Source organism: Leptonychotes weddellii, chromosome 11 (assembly GCF_054177405.1).
Source record: "Leptonychotes weddellii isolate Sample4059 chromosome 11, ASM5417740v2, whole genome shotgun sequence".
In the NCBI taxonomy this organism is placed as follows: domain Eukaryota; kingdom Metazoa; phylum Chordata; class Mammalia; order Carnivora; family Phocidae; genus Leptonychotes; species Leptonychotes weddellii.
Genome location: NC_138379.1, coordinates 57,627,468 through 57,647,421, shown reverse-complemented (window position 1 = coordinate 57,647,421; position 19,954 = coordinate 57,627,468). Strand labels below are relative to the sequence as shown.

At 37.6% G+C, this 19,954-nt stretch overlaps 1 protein-coding gene across 2 annotated transcripts in view; it reads right to left on the bottom strand.

The window, feature by feature from the left end:
* CCDC81 (coiled-coil domain containing 81) overlaps positions 1-19,954 on the bottom strand; it is a 42,895-nt gene that overhangs the window by 14,747 nt on the left and 8,194 nt on the right. Inside the window, exons 2-9 of one of the 2 annotated variants that reach the window (XM_006736206.3) lie at positions 17,119-17,180; positions 15,343-15,499; positions 11,423-11,679; positions 8,683-8,762; positions 6,328-6,449; positions 3,625-3,748; positions 658-751; positions 91-237 (exon numbers count right to left, since the gene is read on the bottom strand). In XM_006736206.3, the coding sequence (XP_006736269.1) occupies positions 91-237; positions 658-751; positions 3,625-3,748; positions 6,328-6,449; positions 8,683-8,762; positions 11,423-11,679; positions 15,343-15,499; positions 17,119-17,180 (1,043 nt within the window). The remainder of the gene's footprint in view (positions 1-90; positions 238-657; positions 752-3,624; positions 3,749-6,327; positions 6,450-8,682; positions 8,763-11,422; positions 11,680-15,342; positions 15,500-17,118; positions 17,181-19,954) is intronic. The other variant, XM_081798980.1, reaches the window with a different exon arrangement.

Genomic DNA, 19,954 nt, shown 5'->3' with positions numbered 1-19,954 from the left:
CAGGTGCCTAATGGAGCATTTTAAATGGCACTTTATAATCATGTTCTACTGTCCCATGTTAAGCACTCTTTAATCGAGGTATTGAACTACCTGGTGTTTTAAGAGAGCCTCTTGATCCTTCAGGATTTCATACTGCTGAATGAGTCGCTCATCTTCTATCTCTCTCCTCTTCCTCTCCTCACTGTAGTACAATGGGGAATTGCGCTGTGCTCGTTGCAAACACACATAACACATTTCCTACAACACCAGGTTTGAAGACAAATTATTGCCTTTTACTTTTTTCCTTCACAATCCCTTCACAAGCTCTCCAAAGATTGAGTATGTCAAGCAACATACTTTATAAAAGGATGTATTAAAGACAATTAGCAAAATGAGATTTGTAGAGTGGGCCCCACAAATATTCAAGAGGATTTGCTGAATTCTCATTTGATCAGAAGTATTTGTAGCAACTGAAAATTAGAAAGATATCCCAACCCTACTTCTGTTAACCCTAGCAGATTTTGACTAGTAGATAGATTTATCACAGTCCAATTTTGGGTCCTGAGTACATAAGCCATATCTATACAATGAAAAAAGAGCAATTCCCATAACTCTCATTGAGAGACAGAAGTCAGAGGAAGATTCTGATTGGATTTTGTTTGTTTGAAGACACTGTACCTGTCCTGCCTTATTATGATCCTGGCAAGTGGGGACTGGAGAAAGTTTAGGCTTCATTTCACTGTCATTTTTCAAACAACCTGGAGATGATAAGCTATAAAAACAGTGCAACATTAATTAATGTTTAAACAGTCTGACATGAGCAATGATAATTTTACAGACAGGTATAAATATAAGAGAAAGAAAAATATCTTAGTGGTATTTTTTTTTTCTTTCCAGAGAATCTATATGTATAGAGGTTAAGAACGATGCTTCGTATCAAATAAACTTGGGTTTGAAATCCAGCTTTTTTGCTTACAAGCTGACTGCCATTAGGCAAGCTGGGTCATCTTGCAAAGTCTCAGTTACCAATTCTGTGAAACTGGGATAAAATTTATTCATTCTATAAAATGTTTTGTGCTTACTACATGCACTGTTTTAGGCATGGGAGATGCAGTGAAGAACAAAACATACAAAAAAAGAAAGAAATTGGGGCGCCTGGGTGGCTCAGTCATTAAGTGTCTGCCTTCGGCTCAGGTCATGATCCCAGGATCCTGGGATCGAGCCCCGCATCGGGCTCCCTGCTCGGCGGGAAGCCTGCTCTCCCTCTTCCACTCCCCCTGCTTGTGTTCCCTCTCTCGCTGTGTCTCTCTCTATCAAATAAATAAATAAAATCTTTAAAAAAAAAAAGAAAGAAAGAAAAAGAAATCCTGGTCCTAATGAAATTAACATTCTGATAGGATCTGACAGCCAGTTAATAAACAAGATAAATGAATGAATTCAGTAGTATGTGTGATGGTGATAAATGCCTTACAGTGCTGGAGGGATGGAGTATTAAACAATAAGCAGAATGCCCAGGAAAGTTCCACCAAGAAGGTGACATTTGAATAAGGTGAGGGAGAAATAATAATCAGATTATCTGATGGGAAAAGTATTCCGGGCAGAGTGAATGAGTGCAAAGTCCTTGATGTGGGAGTGTGCCTGTGCTCAATGTGGCCAGAGGGAGATGAGATCGTGGACAAAAAGCAGGAGAGAGATCAGAGATCAGGCAGGATCTTGAAGGCCATGGCAAGGATTTTGGCTTTTACCCTGGATAAGAGTGGGAATCCATCGGAGGGTACAATGTCCAGTATTAACAAAACTCTGGAGAAGATAGCACTCCCTCACATCCCTGCTACTGGGAAGAGAATTGGATACAACCTTCCTGAGAATAATTGGTAACATGTATCAAAGACATGAAAAATGGGCTCATCTCTTATCTTGAAAATTTTACATTAAAGTTTTTATCCTATAGAATATTCAAATGTGTGCAGAGACTTATGTGTATCAGTATAACAGTATCATTTATAATATTTAAAAAACTAAAAATCATCTAAATATACACAAGCAGATTGGTCAGACAAAAAGTTAAATTCATGAAATGATGTGCAATTATTTATGTCCTGAGATGTTTAAAGCCATGGGGAAATATTTACCACTTATTGTTGAGTATAACAAAGCTTCATATGATATGATCTCAGTTGTACTTAAAATGTGTGTATAGGTTTCAAGTATAAGTACATGTATATATTGTATATGCATGAAACCGAAGAATATACACCATAATGTTAGCAGAAAGTTTCCTCTATGGGGTTATGACTGATTTTTTTGATCTCTTGCTTTTCTCATTTTTAAAAAATTTCTGTGATAAACATGTATTACTTTAGTAATCAGCACAAAAACCATTTTTTGGTCCATACCAATAGGAAGCCTTCACTAATAATCCCTAACAATTAATTACTCCCTCCTCTTTGTAGTTTCTGTACTTTCTTTTGTCTTTGTCATGTGTGTTACTTCTTTAGCATCAGTCTCCCTAAAAGACTCTTGTTTGAAAGCAAGTTTATATGTCTTTTATACGTTGTAGAGCTCTGTATCTTCAGTGTCTAGAATAATGCTGGACACGCAGTGGTGCTCAGTGTCTGTTGGACTAAACTAAATTCCAAAGAACAAGACATTCAATTCTCAATTCTCTTTCATAATGGTGAGATTACTTAAAACAAGTGTGCCTAGGGTTTTGAACATGACCTTAGTATCCCAGAAAGTGCATAAATCACACATATGATAGCTGGTACATTGTGACACATTAATAAATTCAAAGTTGATAGCACAGTGCAAAGTACATAGTAGATGCTCAATAAATACTTGCATACAGTTGACTGATTGGAGGTCTTAAAAAGTGTCCTACTCAAAGAGAAAAAAAGAAAACAGAAATCTTTTGACACAACATTGTTAGAAGACATGGCCATGACGTGTAATATATCCATTCATTCAAAGAACGTTTATTAAGTGCCAACCATGTTTAGCAAAGCTAATTTGATCTAAATATGAAACTGTGTCATATTGTAATATCCAAGCACTCAAAAAACAACAAGGGGGATCTCAGAAAACAGCAAAGGGGATCTCAGAAAACAAGAAGGGGGTTGCCTGGGTGGCTCAGTCGGTTAAGCGTCTGCGTTCAGCTCAGGCCATGATCCCAGGGTCCTGGGATGGAGCCCTACATCCTTGCTCAGTGGGGAGTCTGCTTCTCCCTCTCCCTCTTCTCCCCCGGCTTGTGCACTCTCTCGTGTTCTCTCTCTCTTGCTCTCCTGCTCTGACAAATAAATAAATAAAATCTTTAAAAAAAAAAAAAGAAAAGGAAAGAGAAAACAACAAGGGAAGTTTTCCCAAATCCACAGAGATTTAGATGTTCCCTTCTCTGTGCTATTTTGTTTGCACCTCTGTCATAGCATGTATCCTACTGAATCATGGTTCATCACTCTATGTATATCTGGCTTTCCCACTAGATTGTGAGCCCTGACTGAATTTATTATCCCAATCACCTAACAGGTAGAATGTAATCAAGACTACCGGAAGAAGAAATGAATGGACACTCATTTAAATTCCCTGCATCAAGATATAACTCAAAAATACATTTAGTAACATACAACAGATAAAATACCAATTCATTACCTTTCAGGGTTCATAATCTTCCAGCTACTCCCATTCTGCTCTAACTTACTCAGCAAGTTGATGCTTGTCATTTTGGGAGAGGAGATAGCTTGTTTATCTCGAAGTCTCTTAGGTGATAAGATCTCTGTAGAATGAATGAAACCAAGTTTTCTTCCAACTTTAAATGGGTGGTTTTATACTTAACTGATTTTTAAAACTCATTATTTTACCAGGAAAAATTTTTATATAAGAAACATCTTAAATTATTGTCCCTTGCCCTAGTGTAGTTAAAACAATTATTTTTGCTGTGTACTTCTTACATGCAAAGCACTGGCTGGTCACTTTAGAAAATGCAAAGAGGCAAGTCTTTGCCATTAAGGATCTTTCAATAGATATACAGACAGTTCCCTTAACGATGGGGTTTGAGTTACAATTTTTTTGACTTTATGTTGGTGCAAAAGTGATATGCATCCAATAGAAACTGTACTTTGAATTTTGAACTGTGATCTTTTCCCAGACTAGTGATATGTGGCACAATACTCCCTTGGGATGCTGGGCAACACAGCAAGCTGCAGCTGCTAGTCAGCCACACGATCACAAGAGTAAACAAGCAATGCATTTACAACTATTCTGTACCCAGACAACCAGTCTGTTTTTCACTTTCAGTGGTCAATAAATTACATGAGATATTCAATACTTTATAAAATAGGCTTTGTGTTGGGTGATTTTGCCCAACTGTAGGCTAGATGGCACATTTAAGATAGGATAGCTATACTATTCAGTAGGTTATGTGTATTAATATGATAGTTTCAACTTATAATGGGTTAATCTGGACATAACCACCTCATTAAACTGGGGAAGATCTATAGCTGGATAGAAAGATATAAAGAAAAAACATGAGAGCTCTCATTTGTGGAGGTCTTATTACATGTCAACCATGCTAAGTGCTTTACATACACTGCACAAATAGCAACTCAGGACAATGATGAAAAATGTCTATATCCCAAATGATGGTGCCATCTTTAAGGGTCTGCCATGTTCAGAGAAGAAAGAAGACACTTCAGATTCCAGTGATGAGAGAAGTGTTCATGGAGGAAGTGAGATGTAAAAACGATGCTGAGAAGTGAGTAGGATTGGGAGAGACTGTAAGAAAAGGAAGGACATTGTAGGCAGGAGAAAAAGAGAACAAAAGCATGAAGGCAGGGAAGGGCAAGACATGTTAGAAGAATATGAACAGTTTTGCTCAGAGAAGGAGTCTATAGTGACAGATGAGGCTAAAAACACAAAAGCATGTGAATATTAGGCTAAAAGTTTACATGTAGTTGTGTAGACCTCATGTTGCAAAACTAATATCCACAAACCAGTGTTTACCCACTGATATGTTTTGTTTGGCCCAATCAGCATTTTTTGCTTCACTGTCAATTAGTGTGTTGCCCACAAAGCAACAATCCCTCAGAGGAAGTCTTCAGAGGGTAGTATGGAAACTCCTAAGGATTTTAGGACCCTTTCAAAAAGTCTTTGAAGTCCTAGGACTTTCATCATGAGCTTCAACCAAGTCAGCACATCATAACAGATTAAGTAAAGACATAGACATAAAAATCCAACTATCTTCTATTAAGCCAAATATCAAAGATGTAAAATTACCATTCTCCATTTTTCATAAAAATTATTATCTATGCTAACATATTGCCCTATCGAACCCCCTTCATGCATTTACATTATCTGCCTGGACCCCATAGGCATCTGAATTTTGGCCTCTTTAAGTAATGGGGAGCCAGCAGAGAGATCATAGTCTAAAAGCCTGAGAGTCAGAAAGTGGTCAAGATGAGATATAAGATTCCAGAAATAGAAGATATTTGTTAGATGTTGTGGAGGGGGGTGGAAGAGATGGGGTGGCTGGGTGATGGACAGTGGGGAGGGTATGTGTTGTGGTGAGCGCTGTGTATTGTGTAAGACTAATGAATCACAGACCTGTACCCCTGAAACAAATAATGCATTATATGTTAATAATAAAAAATAAAATAATAACAGTAATATTTAAAAAGAGATTATCCTACTCTTCCTACAATTTTAAAGGTTAAAAAAAAAACAGAAACAGATGTGGAATTCTAGCAAATGCTTTTCAGAATCTAGATTTGGGTGATTTACTTTTCTTATTGATGAACTGTATAATTTTAATACATTTCCTAATGCCAAATGATCTCTACATTGCTAAAATAAACCCTGTTTGGCTACCATAAAAAAAAATTGCTACTTGAAAAAATCCTGAGCCTTATGAGATTTAATTAACATATATAAAATATCAGCATGGTCATAGTATTTAGCAGATATTCTGTAATTATTTACTTTCTTTTGGATTAAGAAATATTTAAATGTTTACCATATGTGCTACCTTGTACAATTATATTTATGTAATTTTTTTAGTAATGTTGTTTTAGAACTTTCATATATTTTTAGAATAAAGAAATATAACTTTTTAGGAATTATATTAACATAGGTAGTTTTTCCTCGATGAATGTTTATGAAAGAGATTATAGGATTTATATATTAAAAATAAATAACTTTAAAAACCATGATCTAAAAAAAGAAGATATTTGTTAGAAAGAATAATACAGTGATTATTCATGAATCTAACTTTATTTGGGGCATAGAAGTCATTAAGCAATATGGCTGGACTCTTAAGCAGTAAAGCATGACAGATGATACCCAGAGTCATTGACCTACCTCTGATGCCTTCTTCTTTGTCTGGCTGGTCTTTTAATTTGTACTTCTTTTGTCTATTCTTTCTACCTTCTTCTACAATGGTCTCCATAGGTGGTTTGTTCTCCATCTCCTTGAGCTCAATCCTAGAAATAAGCCACGATGTTTACTGCACTGTACCTGAATAGGTGACCATGTGAACTTTCAATCCTGAGAAGCAACCCAACTAGCTCTCTGATTCTGAAGTAAGCCCATTTCCCCCAAGTGGGCAAGTGCTTTGATTTGCTAAGGCTCTCTTTGAGACTAAGTCTGAGAGCTGATCAAGACTTTCCCCCTCAATACTGGGGACTCAAAAGCAGCTCTTATACAGATAACTTGTGGGATTTAAGCTTTTGGGTTTGGTTTCAGTTTGAATTTGTCTGTCTTTTCTAGTTCTATAATCAGATGCCATTAGGAGTAATACAGTGAAAGGTGGCTGTTGGATGGCTTGAAGGCAAAGATTCATAGCCTGGTAGGCAGAGTATATCTGGAAATAACCATTCCTCTCCTCTTTCTCCTCCCCACATCCCCATCCCTTCCCCAGGCAAAAGTGAGGGACTTACAAAGGCACAATGGGGGAATGGGTTTGTTCAGTTGGTGTGTGTAATTGTAGATTTTCTGTGGTCTCAAGTATGGAGTGCTGGGTTAGAGTTACAAGGAGGAGAGAGGAAAATGGGGAAGAAGTGGTACTTCCAGTAAATTCAGGGGCCAAACTTCACATAAATAAAACATCTATAACTGTTTTGACTATTTGAGTCCTCATGTCCATGTCTAGACTCTCTCATTGACAGGAAAGCCTGTCAATCTCTGGTCTTGATTCACTGCAGTTATTTCCCTCCTGGAGTGCTGAAGCCAAAATATGTCCTAGCAGGGCAGCCAAATTTGCCTTCAAAATACAATCAAAATAAAATTATTTGAATCCATTGATTTCTTTTTAATGAGTAAGGCAACGTGGTGCGATGGAAAGAACAGTGGAGCAGTGAGGAGCCATAGTTTTATTTCTGACTTGGCCAGTCAGTTGTTTGGCCATTTCATCTACAAGATGAAGGGGTTGGACTAATCTCTAATGCTTATTCTGGTCCTCACACTGATTTTGCTGAGGTATATGTCATACAGTCCTTCCATCAACAATCCGATGAACACAAGAGGATGTCCACACTCAAAAACCATGAGAAAATAACACTCTGGGAAGCTGGTTGTATTCCCCAAACTTCCTCCACCTGAAATGCATAGTAGTTAAAGGCACAGCAGTTAAGATTAAGAACATGATTAAGGGCATACGATGAGTGAGTGATAGCCACTCACTGAAAATAAAACCCAATATCTTGACTCCTATTCCAGTGCTCTTAATACAGTATCATGTTGTTTGACTTGTTAAAAGGAAAAAAAGAATTAAAATTATAATTAATTTTGGACCTCTATAAAATGGATAAAATTATAATACATATCTCAAATAGTTGTAGTGAAAATTAAGTACAATAATATTGAGAAAGTGCTTAACAGTATCTGACATCTACAGTAGTAAGTGTTCTATTATTATTATATTATTATTATCATTATCATTATTATAATCATTGTTAGCAGCAGCCACCAGTAACGCCCATGGCACTCTTGAGATAAAGTTGTTTCTTTATTCCACCTGTCTCTCTAACTGCTTGAGAGGTAAAAACCAGAGCTTAGACAGGAGGTGGGCTAGACTGCAGAAAGAGGAAGCTAGGTCAGAGAAGTGACAGAAGGTAGAAGAAAACTTAGCAGATGAGAAGAAGTGCACTAATATTGCAGAGACTAAAGTTGATGGGAGGTAGTATCAGAATTTCCAGGGAACTAAGAGTAGTTTAAAAAATGAATAGTCTAGATGGACCTAGAAGGTACAATGCTAAGTAAAATAAGTCAGACAGAGAAAGAGAAATACCATATCATTTCACTCATATGTGGAACTTATGAGTTCCACAAACAAACAAAGAAAATAAGAGACAAACAAAAAAGCAGACTCTTAAATACAGAGAATAAACTAGTGGTTTCCAGAGGGGAGGTGGGTGGGGGGATGGTTAGATAAAGGGGATTAAGAGTACAGTTATCAGGATGAGCACCAAGTGATGTTTAGAATCGTTGAATCATCAGAAAAAAATAAAATAAAAAAGGAATAGTCTAACTGCCCATTGTTTTCTATCTCAACTATGGAAAGTATGCATTAAATTCTTCTTTGCTGGAGCACAGAGAGAGAGAGAGAGAACTCTAAAAGGAGCATGAGCTAGAAGAGGTGAGAAACACGGCCCAATCACATTAGTAAATCATCAAGAATTGCTGTACCTGGAGGAACCTGTGGAGCAAAGCACTGACCTTGGAAATGCAAGCACACTGTTGGGTCGCTTTCCTAAGATCTCTCTGCTAGACAGTACGGAGTCCACAGTGTCCGGCCTCTGAAGGACAGAGACAGAAAAGGGTTACACCTGGGGCGGTGGTCCAGGACAGACAAATCTAAGCTATAGGCTGTCTCAGAGGCAAGGATACCATGGTACTCTCTACTGTTATTTTTTCGAATACTTAAAGTCTAGAGCTTAAAATCCAATGAAGAATTATCTCATTTATCACCTGGGTAGTCCCATACCAATGCCACTGATGCTGCCTTTTCTCAAACCATTTCCTCTTTGGAAATTGCCTTCAGAGTTTATGGCTTCCTTTACATATCCTTAAGAGGAGAGCCAACTTAATAGAAACTATCAGGAAAATGAGCAAGCATGCTAATTTCACTCTTGACTCAAATAACTCTAAAAGTGGTTAAGAGAAGGGCTTGAAGTCAGATGGATTCATGTTCACATCCGCATTACTGTTAACATTTATGTAGCCTTAGACCCTGGGCATATGGGGATAACAATAGGATCTAATTCATGGGATTTTTATGAGGTACTGTATGTAAGTGGCTGGCACGGAATAAGCACTCAACAAATGGTAGCTATTATAATTATTACTACATTATATAGTAATCACAATATTACATTATACTAGTATAGAATAACATACAAAATTATTTGGGGATTAATGACATGGTTTACAAAAGGCTTTGAAGGGAATTTCCAAAAAGAGGTTTTAAATATGTTTCCAGCAAAAGCAGCATCATTGAAATAAACCCACAGCTTCCCAAGAGAATCATTCTGCAGGACAGCACTCAGGTTTAAGTTATGGGACATTTAGGGGAAAAACAATCACTCTCACCACTTTACAGCAATTTCCTAAAATGTGTTTTATAGATGTTAACAAGTATTGGATTAACCTAAAGTTCCCAGATTCATGATTCAGGCAGCTAAAGTGGCTTCTTCGTAGCCAGACTTCTCAGACGCTTTAACAGGCCTGTGTGCTTTGTGCCTCTGTCCATGAGGGTGATATACTTGTTTATAGATGATTAACTCTTTGACAAAAAGGTTAGAAGTCCTCCATCTTCTTTGGCCTCCATCCTCTTTTCATAGGATCTCTCTCCAGACTACTTCCAGAAAACGCTCCTTAAAAGTTATGTCTTAGAGTACAGCAGGCCAATTAAAATGCTCTCCTCTTTTATAAACACATTATTAAAGCTACAAAGTTCCATAGAATCACTGAAGATTAGAGACAGGCAAATGCTCTGACCTTGCTTCTGGTAGGTTTTCATGGAAAAGAGAGAGTTATACCTGTGAGTGTTTCCACTTTACACACACACACGGTCGGTTCCCCTCTTTAAAATCTTGCGTGAAGCCAGATTGTGGAGAAAACAACCAAATGCCTCATTATGCACAGCTCTTAAAGTCCCCACCCCAGAGCTCCATGAAAGAAGAAATTAGAGGGTAAAATTTGACCATATTTATAGAGTTTCATTTTATAGCCTTTTCACTTAAAAATCAGGCTTTTGCTCTATGGGACACAGGATTATATAACATTCTATGATAATCTAATTCACTTATACCAACTTTGTTCATTCCCAGATGTGTACCTAGGGCACATTAAGCATTCAGTTAGTCCCATTGACTGACTAGTTCACTAGCTCCTTAAATTCTGTTATGTCCAACTTAGCATGTAGGTCATACAAGTTACTGAATAGTTAACAATGATGGGGTCAGTTATGAAATTTGTTCCACAATATGGCAAATTAAAAGTTAAAGATACATTTCCATGACTCGATTTATTGTAGGCTTTCATTAAAATACTATAACCAGCAAAAAAAAAAAAAAAAGACTAGTAATTCTCGTTCTACCACTTATTAGCACCCTGATTTCAGTCTTCCCACATAATCTGACCCCCATTTTTCTCATTTATAAAATCAGGATGATAATAATGCCAGTTTGATAAAGTTTTGCCCCTCAAATGAAATAATATATGTGGAAGAATTTTTAAACCATAAGGTACTATAAAATATTCAGAATTATGAGAGTTTCTATTACTATTTATATTTTTCAGTTGGCATTGACTCAAAACTTAGTTTAAAGTTTCTTTGCCCTTCGGGCACCTGGGTGGCTCAGTTGGTTAAGCGACTGCCTTCAGCTCAGGTCATGATCCTGGAGTCCTGGGATCGAGTCCCGCATCGGGCTCCCCGCTCGGTGGGAAGTCTGCTTCTCCCTCTGACCCTCCTCCCTCTCATGCTCTCTCTGTCTCATTCTTTCTCTCTCAAATAAATAAATAAAATCTTTAAAAAAAAAAGTTTCTTTGCCCTTCTAACCTTTTTGTCAAAGAGTTAATCATCTATAAAAAACCACTTCTTTTCACTTGGGGTAAGTGCCATTTAAAATATGTCAACCTGAATTTTTCTTTTTTTTTTTCCTTAAAGATTTATTTATTTTAGAGAGAGAGAGTGTGCATGCGAGCAGGAGGAAGAGCAGAGGGAGAGGGAGAGAGAGAATCTCAAACAGACTCCCCATTGAGCATGGAGCCCAATGTGGGGCTCAATCTCATGACCCTGAGATCATGACCTGTACTGAAATCAAGAGTCAGTCGCTTAACTGACTGAACTACCCAGGCACACCTCAACCTGAATTTTTCTTAATAATTAATGACACACAGTTAATTCAAAGCTATGATTGGGAGAGGGGTTTAGAGAAGGAAAACCTTAATTTACATTTGCTAGGGCTTTTGCCAAAGCCCCACTTCCATCCATTGAACAAAGGAAGTCCTTATAAAATCTCATCTTCACTTTGTTGCCTCCAATCACAAGGACCCCGATTCCTTTGAAAGTAAATTCTACATTTTGTTTGATGGAAATTGATCGTGATAAAACAAGCAATGTCTCCTTCACACATCCTTCCACTGTATCCCTGCTAAATGGACCCTCCAGGGATATCATGACAAAATTAAGTGGAACAACTGGGATATCACCTAGAGGAGAAAAAGACAGGGTGGGGGGAAAAGAAGTGGAAATTACAACAAAGACATATCATATACACTCACAAATAATTATTTAATTCTCAGTACTGAAAAATAGAATTGTCCATGTGCCCTTAGTTGTACCCTATCAATAGACAGTAATAGGCACAATTTTCCCTAAAAGTATATTTTTTGCTCAAAATAAGAACAATTAGCTTTCTAAGCAGTACTCCAGACAAGCTTTTGGTTTTATCTTGGAGACACAGTAATAAATAACTGCATCTCTTCATCAGAGTGTTTTCTGAAGTTTTCAGCCCTTTCTTTATCTCTCAGGACATACTGTCACAATATTTGCCTATCTCCTCCAGTTATCAAACCGTTTTTAAATGTTTATAAATATCTATAAATGCCAACAGTTTTGAAAAGAGTCATCTTCAATAGAAGTTACCTTCAAATGAAAGTGTTTCTTAACGGAGGGTATCAGACTGGATAACTTGCTTTTCCTCCCTAATAAGTCCATAAATTATATTGCAGAGGAATATGGTTATACCTAGCATAAAAATAAGCACAGGGTCTATTCCACTAGAACAGACCGCCAGTCAGAAAAGGGGGTAAATAACAAAAATGATCAAGAGGATTAATCCAAAAAGAGGCAGTAAACAAGATCCACTAATAGAGGAACAGGATAGGAAGAAGATAAGAACATTCTAAACATTCATTCAGCAAGCATTACTTTACAGCTTTTCAAGTGTCCAATAGTGCTAGCTGATGAGGATTAATATCTCTACAAGACACAAACTTCCCTATATCAGTCCATAGTCTTCTGCACAATTTAATGGCGATTCTATACCACCTTCTTCCATTTTATTTATTATTTTTTGTAAATTTCTTAAAAGAAAATGCTCTATTGCCTGCCTCTAGATTGTCCCCTCCCATTCGTCCAATGCATCTCTTCAATCTGTCTTCCAGCCCACTTATCTCAGTAAGGACAGTATCAACTCATGATGGCCAAGAGAATGGATACATTGTAAATCTTACTCTCATGACCTCTCTATAACTCCTGTTGACCATGCCCTCTCTTTGCTCTTGTATCCATGGCACTATTCTTGGTTCTCCAATTTTCTCTTCCTTGGTCTCCTTTGCTGACTTCCTTCCTCTTCTACTTCTGATAAGATGGTGTTTTATTGCTGCATTGTTTTTTTTTTTTTAAACAAGACTTTGTCCTTGTCTGTCTCCTCCCCTTACTTCATATCCTCTCCTAAGTAAATTTATCCAAATCTTGACCTCTAGTCTCCATCCCTCTCCTGAGTTTTGGATTATCTCCACCTAAGTATCGCTATGGGAATTTCAAATTTAACATGTCCAAAAGTGAACTCATTATTTTACCTGCCACCCCAACCTGCCTTCCCCCTTCTTTCCCTATGGCATTAATGACAAGAACGTACATCTATTTTCCAAGAAATCTGAGTCCCTTCTTCTGGCTACCTACCACTCTCAACTGGCAGCCAAATCCCATCAGTTCTCCATATGAAATATGTCATAAATTGACTCCTCCATTGTCCTCCTGATTACCAATGCCTTCATTCAGGCTTCTACCATATTTCACCAAACTACTGAAATTAAAGATTTTATTTATTTATTTGAGAGATAAAGAGAAAGCACAAGCAGCGGGGGAGGGGTAGAAGGAGAGGGAGAAGCAGACTCCCTGCTGAGCAGGGAGCCTGATGCAGGGCTTGATTTCAGAGCCCTGGGATCATGACCTGAATTGAAGGCACTTAACCAACTGAGCCACCCAGGCACCCCAAAACTACTATAACTAAAAGAGCTATCTTCCTAAACTAAAAACTGGACTAGTACATACAATTCCCTGCTCAAAAACTTTCAATGGCTCCTCATTGCCTGTAGGATGAACTCCAAAGTCTTTATCATACTGCCAAAGGCCCCTCACAATTTTACTGCTACCAACCATTTCTGTCTTACCTCCCTCCACTCGCCTCCACAATCATATGCCCTGGTCATACAGAAGTACTCGTTACTTCCTTAATAGGTTTTACTCTTTCTTTTATTCTTGAATTATTCATACTGTTCCTGAAATATTTTCAGCTTCTCTGCCAAAGTCCTATCAAGACCTTTAAGACCTCCTGGTATATGTCATCTTCCTAACCCTCCTTGAGCAAAGTTAGGCATGCTCTCCTCTCAGCTCCCCTAGCACTTGATCCAGTTCTGATCAATGCTGCTTTCACAGCATTTAATCATGTTGCAACATTTGCTTATATATTTATTTCCCATGCTAAATTCTGAGCTCTTCAAAGCAAGGATCATATCTTGACAATCTTTAAGAATCACTGTGTAATGTTTAATTAGTTACCTAGTTAATTAATGATGAAGAATCGTAACTCCAAAGCTAAACTCTAGGCAGAATTGTTCTTGTGAATTAACTCAAGCATATATATTTAATTCTGAAATTTCTTCAAACTTATAAAAAAAATAACTAATTTTTCAACCTTGTAAAAAAAATTAACTATGGATCTAAACTACTTTTTTAGAGTATACTATGAGATCCAAGATGGAAAGCTAATTCTAAGGAGCAAATGTTTTTGTCAAAAAAAAAAGTTGGCTATATTTTCACTTTATTTGGTAGGTTTTTGATGAATTAGGATATTATATGTCCATAAAACTGTAGGTAAAAATGTCTGAAAAGTCAGTCAAATCTACCATACAGATTATATGCATAATGAATTCTAAGTATAATTTGTTGGTATTTGTTTTTCCAATCTTTCATTTTTTGGTGGGAAGTTACTCTGAAAATTAACTTTCAGGGAAGTTCACATAAAGACAAATTTTAGCCTTTTCACCTGCTGACTTTGGGGATAGACTGTCTCTCTTTATCCATGTATGAGTCTGATGCAGTAGGGGATAATAAGGAAGGTCAAAAGGAACACAGCCCAGAAATTGGGAAGGAAGCCCCCAAAGGCCCCTAAGCAACCAGGGCAGGTGTCACTAAGTCCACACACCAAAGCTGGAATGTAAGAAAGCATCCTGTGTCAGGTGTCATGCCTGTTTTGTTTACCACTATATCTCAAACTCCTGGAACAAAGCCTGACACATAGTTGGGCCTCAGTAAATATTTGTGGAAAGAGGGAAGAAAGGAAGGCAGGGGGAAGAAGGGTAGGAGGAAAGAAGATTTTAGGGTGTGAGAGGTATACAAGGTGTTCATTAAGTCTATGGAATTACTAACCTTCTCACTTTTAAATTTTAATAATTTAGATTACACATGATAGAAACAGTTAGTGATCTTTTTCATAGCTAATATGGACTATAATTCTAACCAGAAACCCTAATTAACTTTTTCAATATAGCCATTTAACTTCTGAGGGCTAAAAAAATGAATAAAGTCTGCACAACTCTGTAATGTGGCATTTATATAAATTTGCCTTGATGTCACATCAAGTCTTCCCACGCCTGCCTCTTAAGCCACTGAGGTTTAAAATGGCCTGCAGGAAGACTGTATATCATTTCCTGCATTGGCCCCCCACTCTTCCAAAGGGACCACGTGAAAAGAGAGCTCCTCAAATCAGAAACCAGTAACGCAGCAAATGAACAGACTTTGCCCTTTCATTTTCATCCCCAGGCCAGTTACTTTCTGAGAAGGTCTTAAATGTTGAAGATATTTACCAGGAATATATATTTTGTTTTGCTTGAGTCCATGAATCTGTACTAACTTCTCCGCCATGATAAATATGGGCCTCTGAATCAGAATAAACTTGTTGTTTCCCACCTCAAGTTTTTGTCTCATGAAAGTGAAAATTCCAAGTCCTGGAATCTGAACCCCCTGAAAGAAAAAAGGAGGGGAAAAAAAAGAGTAACAACCCGAATTCACTGAAGGGATAAGGAAAAATAACTCTTAGTACCATTATCCAAAAAACATGGAAAGAATTAAGCATTAAACAGTCAATGATCCCTACAATCTCCTACAGTTATAGCACATTATGACTCTAAGTTTCCATATAAATATAAATGTAATATATTGATCTCCAATGCTTCTGACATCAGATCGTCCATCTTCATTATCATTCAAGGGCTGTGAGGACTAAGAAAACTTGTATAGGTGCCATAGCTACTTTTAATCTATTTTTAAGATTCCTCTGTCCTGGGCACCTGGGTGGCTCAGTTGGTTAAGCATCTGTCTTTGGCTCAGGTCATGACCCCAGGGTCCTCCGATGGAGTCCCACGTTGGGCTCCCTGCTCATCTGCTTCTCCCTCTCCATCTGCCTCTCCCTCTCCATCTGCCTCTCCACCCCCCAACGCCCCCCTCATGCTCTCTCACACTCACTCTCTCTCAAATAAATAAATAAAATCCTTTAAAAAAAAAGATTCCTCTTGTCCTAAATTGTGTGAAATTCTAAATTTTAATCATTTGCCATTAGAGAGAGGGAATTTAAGAGGCCACAAGAATCTCTGCTTTCTCATTCTGTCTTTTAGGTTTCGTCTCTCATTTAAAATCAGACAATCCAGCATCCAAGGCATATGCTGCAGTGTTGTGATCTTGGCTGATGGGTAAAAGCAAATGCTTTTGGCTCTCAAACTGGGTCTCTGTCTCCCTGGAAATATCATATCTCAAGGGTTACAAATGCCTACAGGCACCATGAAAGAATGCAAGGGAGTGAAGGTAGCCAACCAGAGAATGCAGTGGCTAGAAAGTACAAATCCCATTCAAAGGCGAGAGCCCATTGTTGGCTCCAGCCAAGTGTCATCATGCAGGAATGGAAAACTGGTATTGTTAAATCTGCTGATTTTTCAAGAAAAGAGAGAGAGAGTTGCAAAACTCTATATAGACTCTCCAAACTTTAGGTGGTGATGACTAATTCAAATTATCAGACCAAACAAAAGTTTGAAGGATGAATTCGGCCGAAGGGCTGTCATATTGGGACCTCTGAGCAGCTTATAAGTTCCACAGTTTCCCAGCTCCCCCCAGATTCCTCAAATATCTGTCCAGTTCTATGGCATCCAAAATCAAGGCTGGGCACAGTTTCTCATTTTTGGCAAGATGAGTTCAGTCCCTGATTGTCTTCTTGTATTTAAGTTAAAACCCATTCCCTGCAAGGAGGCAAAACAGGAAGCAGTATATCCTTCTATAACTATGCCAGGAACTATCAGGTCACAGATAAACAGAATTCATCTAGTTCCTCTACACATAGCCAGGCTAGTCAGTGATCTTCTTGGTATCAACTAGAAGAGCAGAACTTTTACAAATTCATTACCTAAAAATAAAATCCATGTTTGTTAAATCTACTATCCATAAGTCATAAGTGGGAGCATCATAAAATCACAGGACTGAAAGTTAAATTGGATGGCCCTAAAGTCTGCTATCTTGCTCACAGCAAACTTATACAAGACTAAGGAGGAAAAGTCCTTTGGACTCTTGCATTAAACTTAAAGTATAAATCTTACCTTGTGTAGGGATAGCTGCCGTTCCACAAATTCTGACACATTTGCCCAGATAGTAGAGACTTCTAAAATTCAAAGGAAATAAAAAATAATTTATTTAAGCACTCATGTGACAGAATCTAGTGCTAGTAAATAAAAAAGTAAATATTAAATGCAGAATCAAATAATAGTAATTCCTAATTAATAAGAATTAACAGAAAGTAAGGTCATTCCCCAAAGTTAATTTTCCTAGTAACTAAAGCTCACCCTTTTAAGTTCCAAAAATGTACTTAATAATAATAATAACAATAAATTTTTGAATAAAATCTTTCTAGGATAAAAGGAACTCTATCACATATTTGCTTTTATTCTATAAAGGAAATTCTATAAATTATATAAAAGTGTGACAGAGTTCCTTTTATCCTATAAATAGAACTAGCCAAGTATAATCTAGACTTTTTATAAGTTTTTATTTATATTCCAGTTAGTTAACATACAGTGTAATGTTAGTTTCCAGTGTACAGTTTAGTGATTAACCCTTCCATACAACGCCCGGTGCTCATCACAAGTTCGACCCTTAATCCCCATCACCTATTTCACCCTAGCCTTTTCTTTTTTTTTTTTTAATTAACATATAATGTATTATTTGTTTCAGGGGTACAGGTCTGTGATTCATCAGTCTTACAGAATAAACAGCGCTCATCAAAACACATACCCTCCCTAATGTCAATCACCAACCACTTCATCCCTCCCATCCCCCTCCACTCCAGCAACCCTCGGTTTGTTTCCTAAGATTAAGAGTCTCTTATGGTTTGTCTCCCTCTCTGGTTTCTTCCCTAGGAATTCATCTTCTTTATCCATTCATCTGTCGATGGACATCTAGGCTCTTTCCATAGTTTGGCTATTGTGGACATTGCTGCTATAAACATTGGGGTGCATGTACCCCTTAGGATTGCTACATTTGTATCTTTGGGGTAAATACCCAGTAGAGCAATTGCTGGATCATATGGTAGCTCTATTTTCAACTTTTTGAAGAACCTCCATACTGTTTTCCAGAGTAGCTGCACCAGATTGCATTCCCACCAACAGTGTAGGAGGGTTCCCCTTTCTCCACATCCTTGCCAACATCTGTTGTTTCCTGACTTATTAATTTTAGCCATTCTGACTGGTGTGAGGTGGTACCTCATTGTGGTTTTGATTTGTATTTCCCTGATGCCGAGTGATGTTGAGCACTTTTCATGTGTCTGTTGGCCATTTGGATGTCTTCTTTGCAGAAATGTCTGTTCATGTCTTCTGCCCGTTTCTTGATTGGATTATTTGTTCTTTGGGTGTTGAGTTTGATAAGTTCTTTATTGATTTTGGATACCAGCCCTTTATCTGATATGTCATTTGCAAATACCTACTCCCATTCTGTCTGTTGTCTTTTGGTATTGTTGACTGTTTCCTTTGCTGTTTTATCTTGATGAAGTCCCAATAGTTCATTTTTGCCCTTGCTTCCCTTGCCTTTGGCGATGTGTCCAGGAAGAAGTTGCTGCGGCCGAGGTCAAAGAGGTTGTTGCCTTTGTTCTCCTCAAGGATTTTGATGGATTCCTGTCTCACATTTAGGTCTTTCGTCCATTTTGAGTCTATTTTTGTGTGTGGTGTAAGGAAGTGGTCCAGTTTCATTCTTCTGCATGTGGCTGTCCAATTTTCCCAACACCATTGTTGAAGAGACTGTCTTTTTTCCATTGGATATTCTTTCCTGCTTTGTCAAAGATTAGTTGACCATAGAGTTGAGAATCCATTTCTGTGTTCTCTATTCTGTTCCATTGATCTATGTGTCTGTTTTTGTGCCAGTACCATACTGTCTTGATGATGACAGCTTTGTAATAGAGCTTGAAGTTCGGAACTGTGATGCCACCAGCTTTGCTTTTCTTTTTCAACATTCCTCTGGCTATTCAGGGTCTTTTCTGGTTCCATTCAAATTTTAGAATTGTTTGTTCTAGCTCTGAGAAAAAAGTTAATGGTATTTTGATAGGGATTGCATTTAATGTGTAGATTGCTCTAGGTAGCATGGACATTTTCACAATATTTGTTCTTCCAATCCATGAGCATGGAATGTTTTTCCATTTGTTAATGTCTTCCTCAATTTCTTTCATGAGTATTTTATAGTTATCTGAGTACAGATCCTTTGCCTCTTTGGTTAGATTTATTCCTAGGTATCTTATGGTTTTTGGTGCAATTGTAAATGGGATCAACTCCTTAATTTCTCTTTCTTCTGTCTTGTTGGTGGTGTATAGAAAGGCAACTGATTTCTGTGCATTGATTTTATATCCTGCCACTTTACTGAATTCCTGTATGAATTCTAGCAATTTTGGGGTGGAGTCCTTCGGGTTTTCCACATAAAGTATCATATCATTTGCAAAGAGTGAGAATTTGACTACTTCTTTGCTGATTCAGATGCCTTTTCTTTCTTTTTGTTATCTGATTGCTGAGGCTAGGATGCCTAGTACTATGTTGAACAGCAGTGGTGATAGTGGACATCCCTGCCGTGTTCCTGACCTTAGGGGAAAAGCTCTCAGTTTTTCCCTGTTAAGAATGATATTTGCTGTGGGTTTTTCATAGATGGCTTTTATGATATTGAGGTATGTACCCTCTAACCCTATACTGTGAGGAGTTTTAATCAAGAAAGGATGCTGTACTTTGTCAAAAGCTTTTTCTGCATCTATTGAGAGGATCATATGATTCTTGTTCTTTCTTTTGTTAATGTATTGTATCACATTGATTGATTTGCGGATGTTGAACCAACCTTGCAGCCCAGGGATAAATCCCACTTGGTCATGGTGAATAATCCTTTTAATGTACTGTTGGATCCTATTGG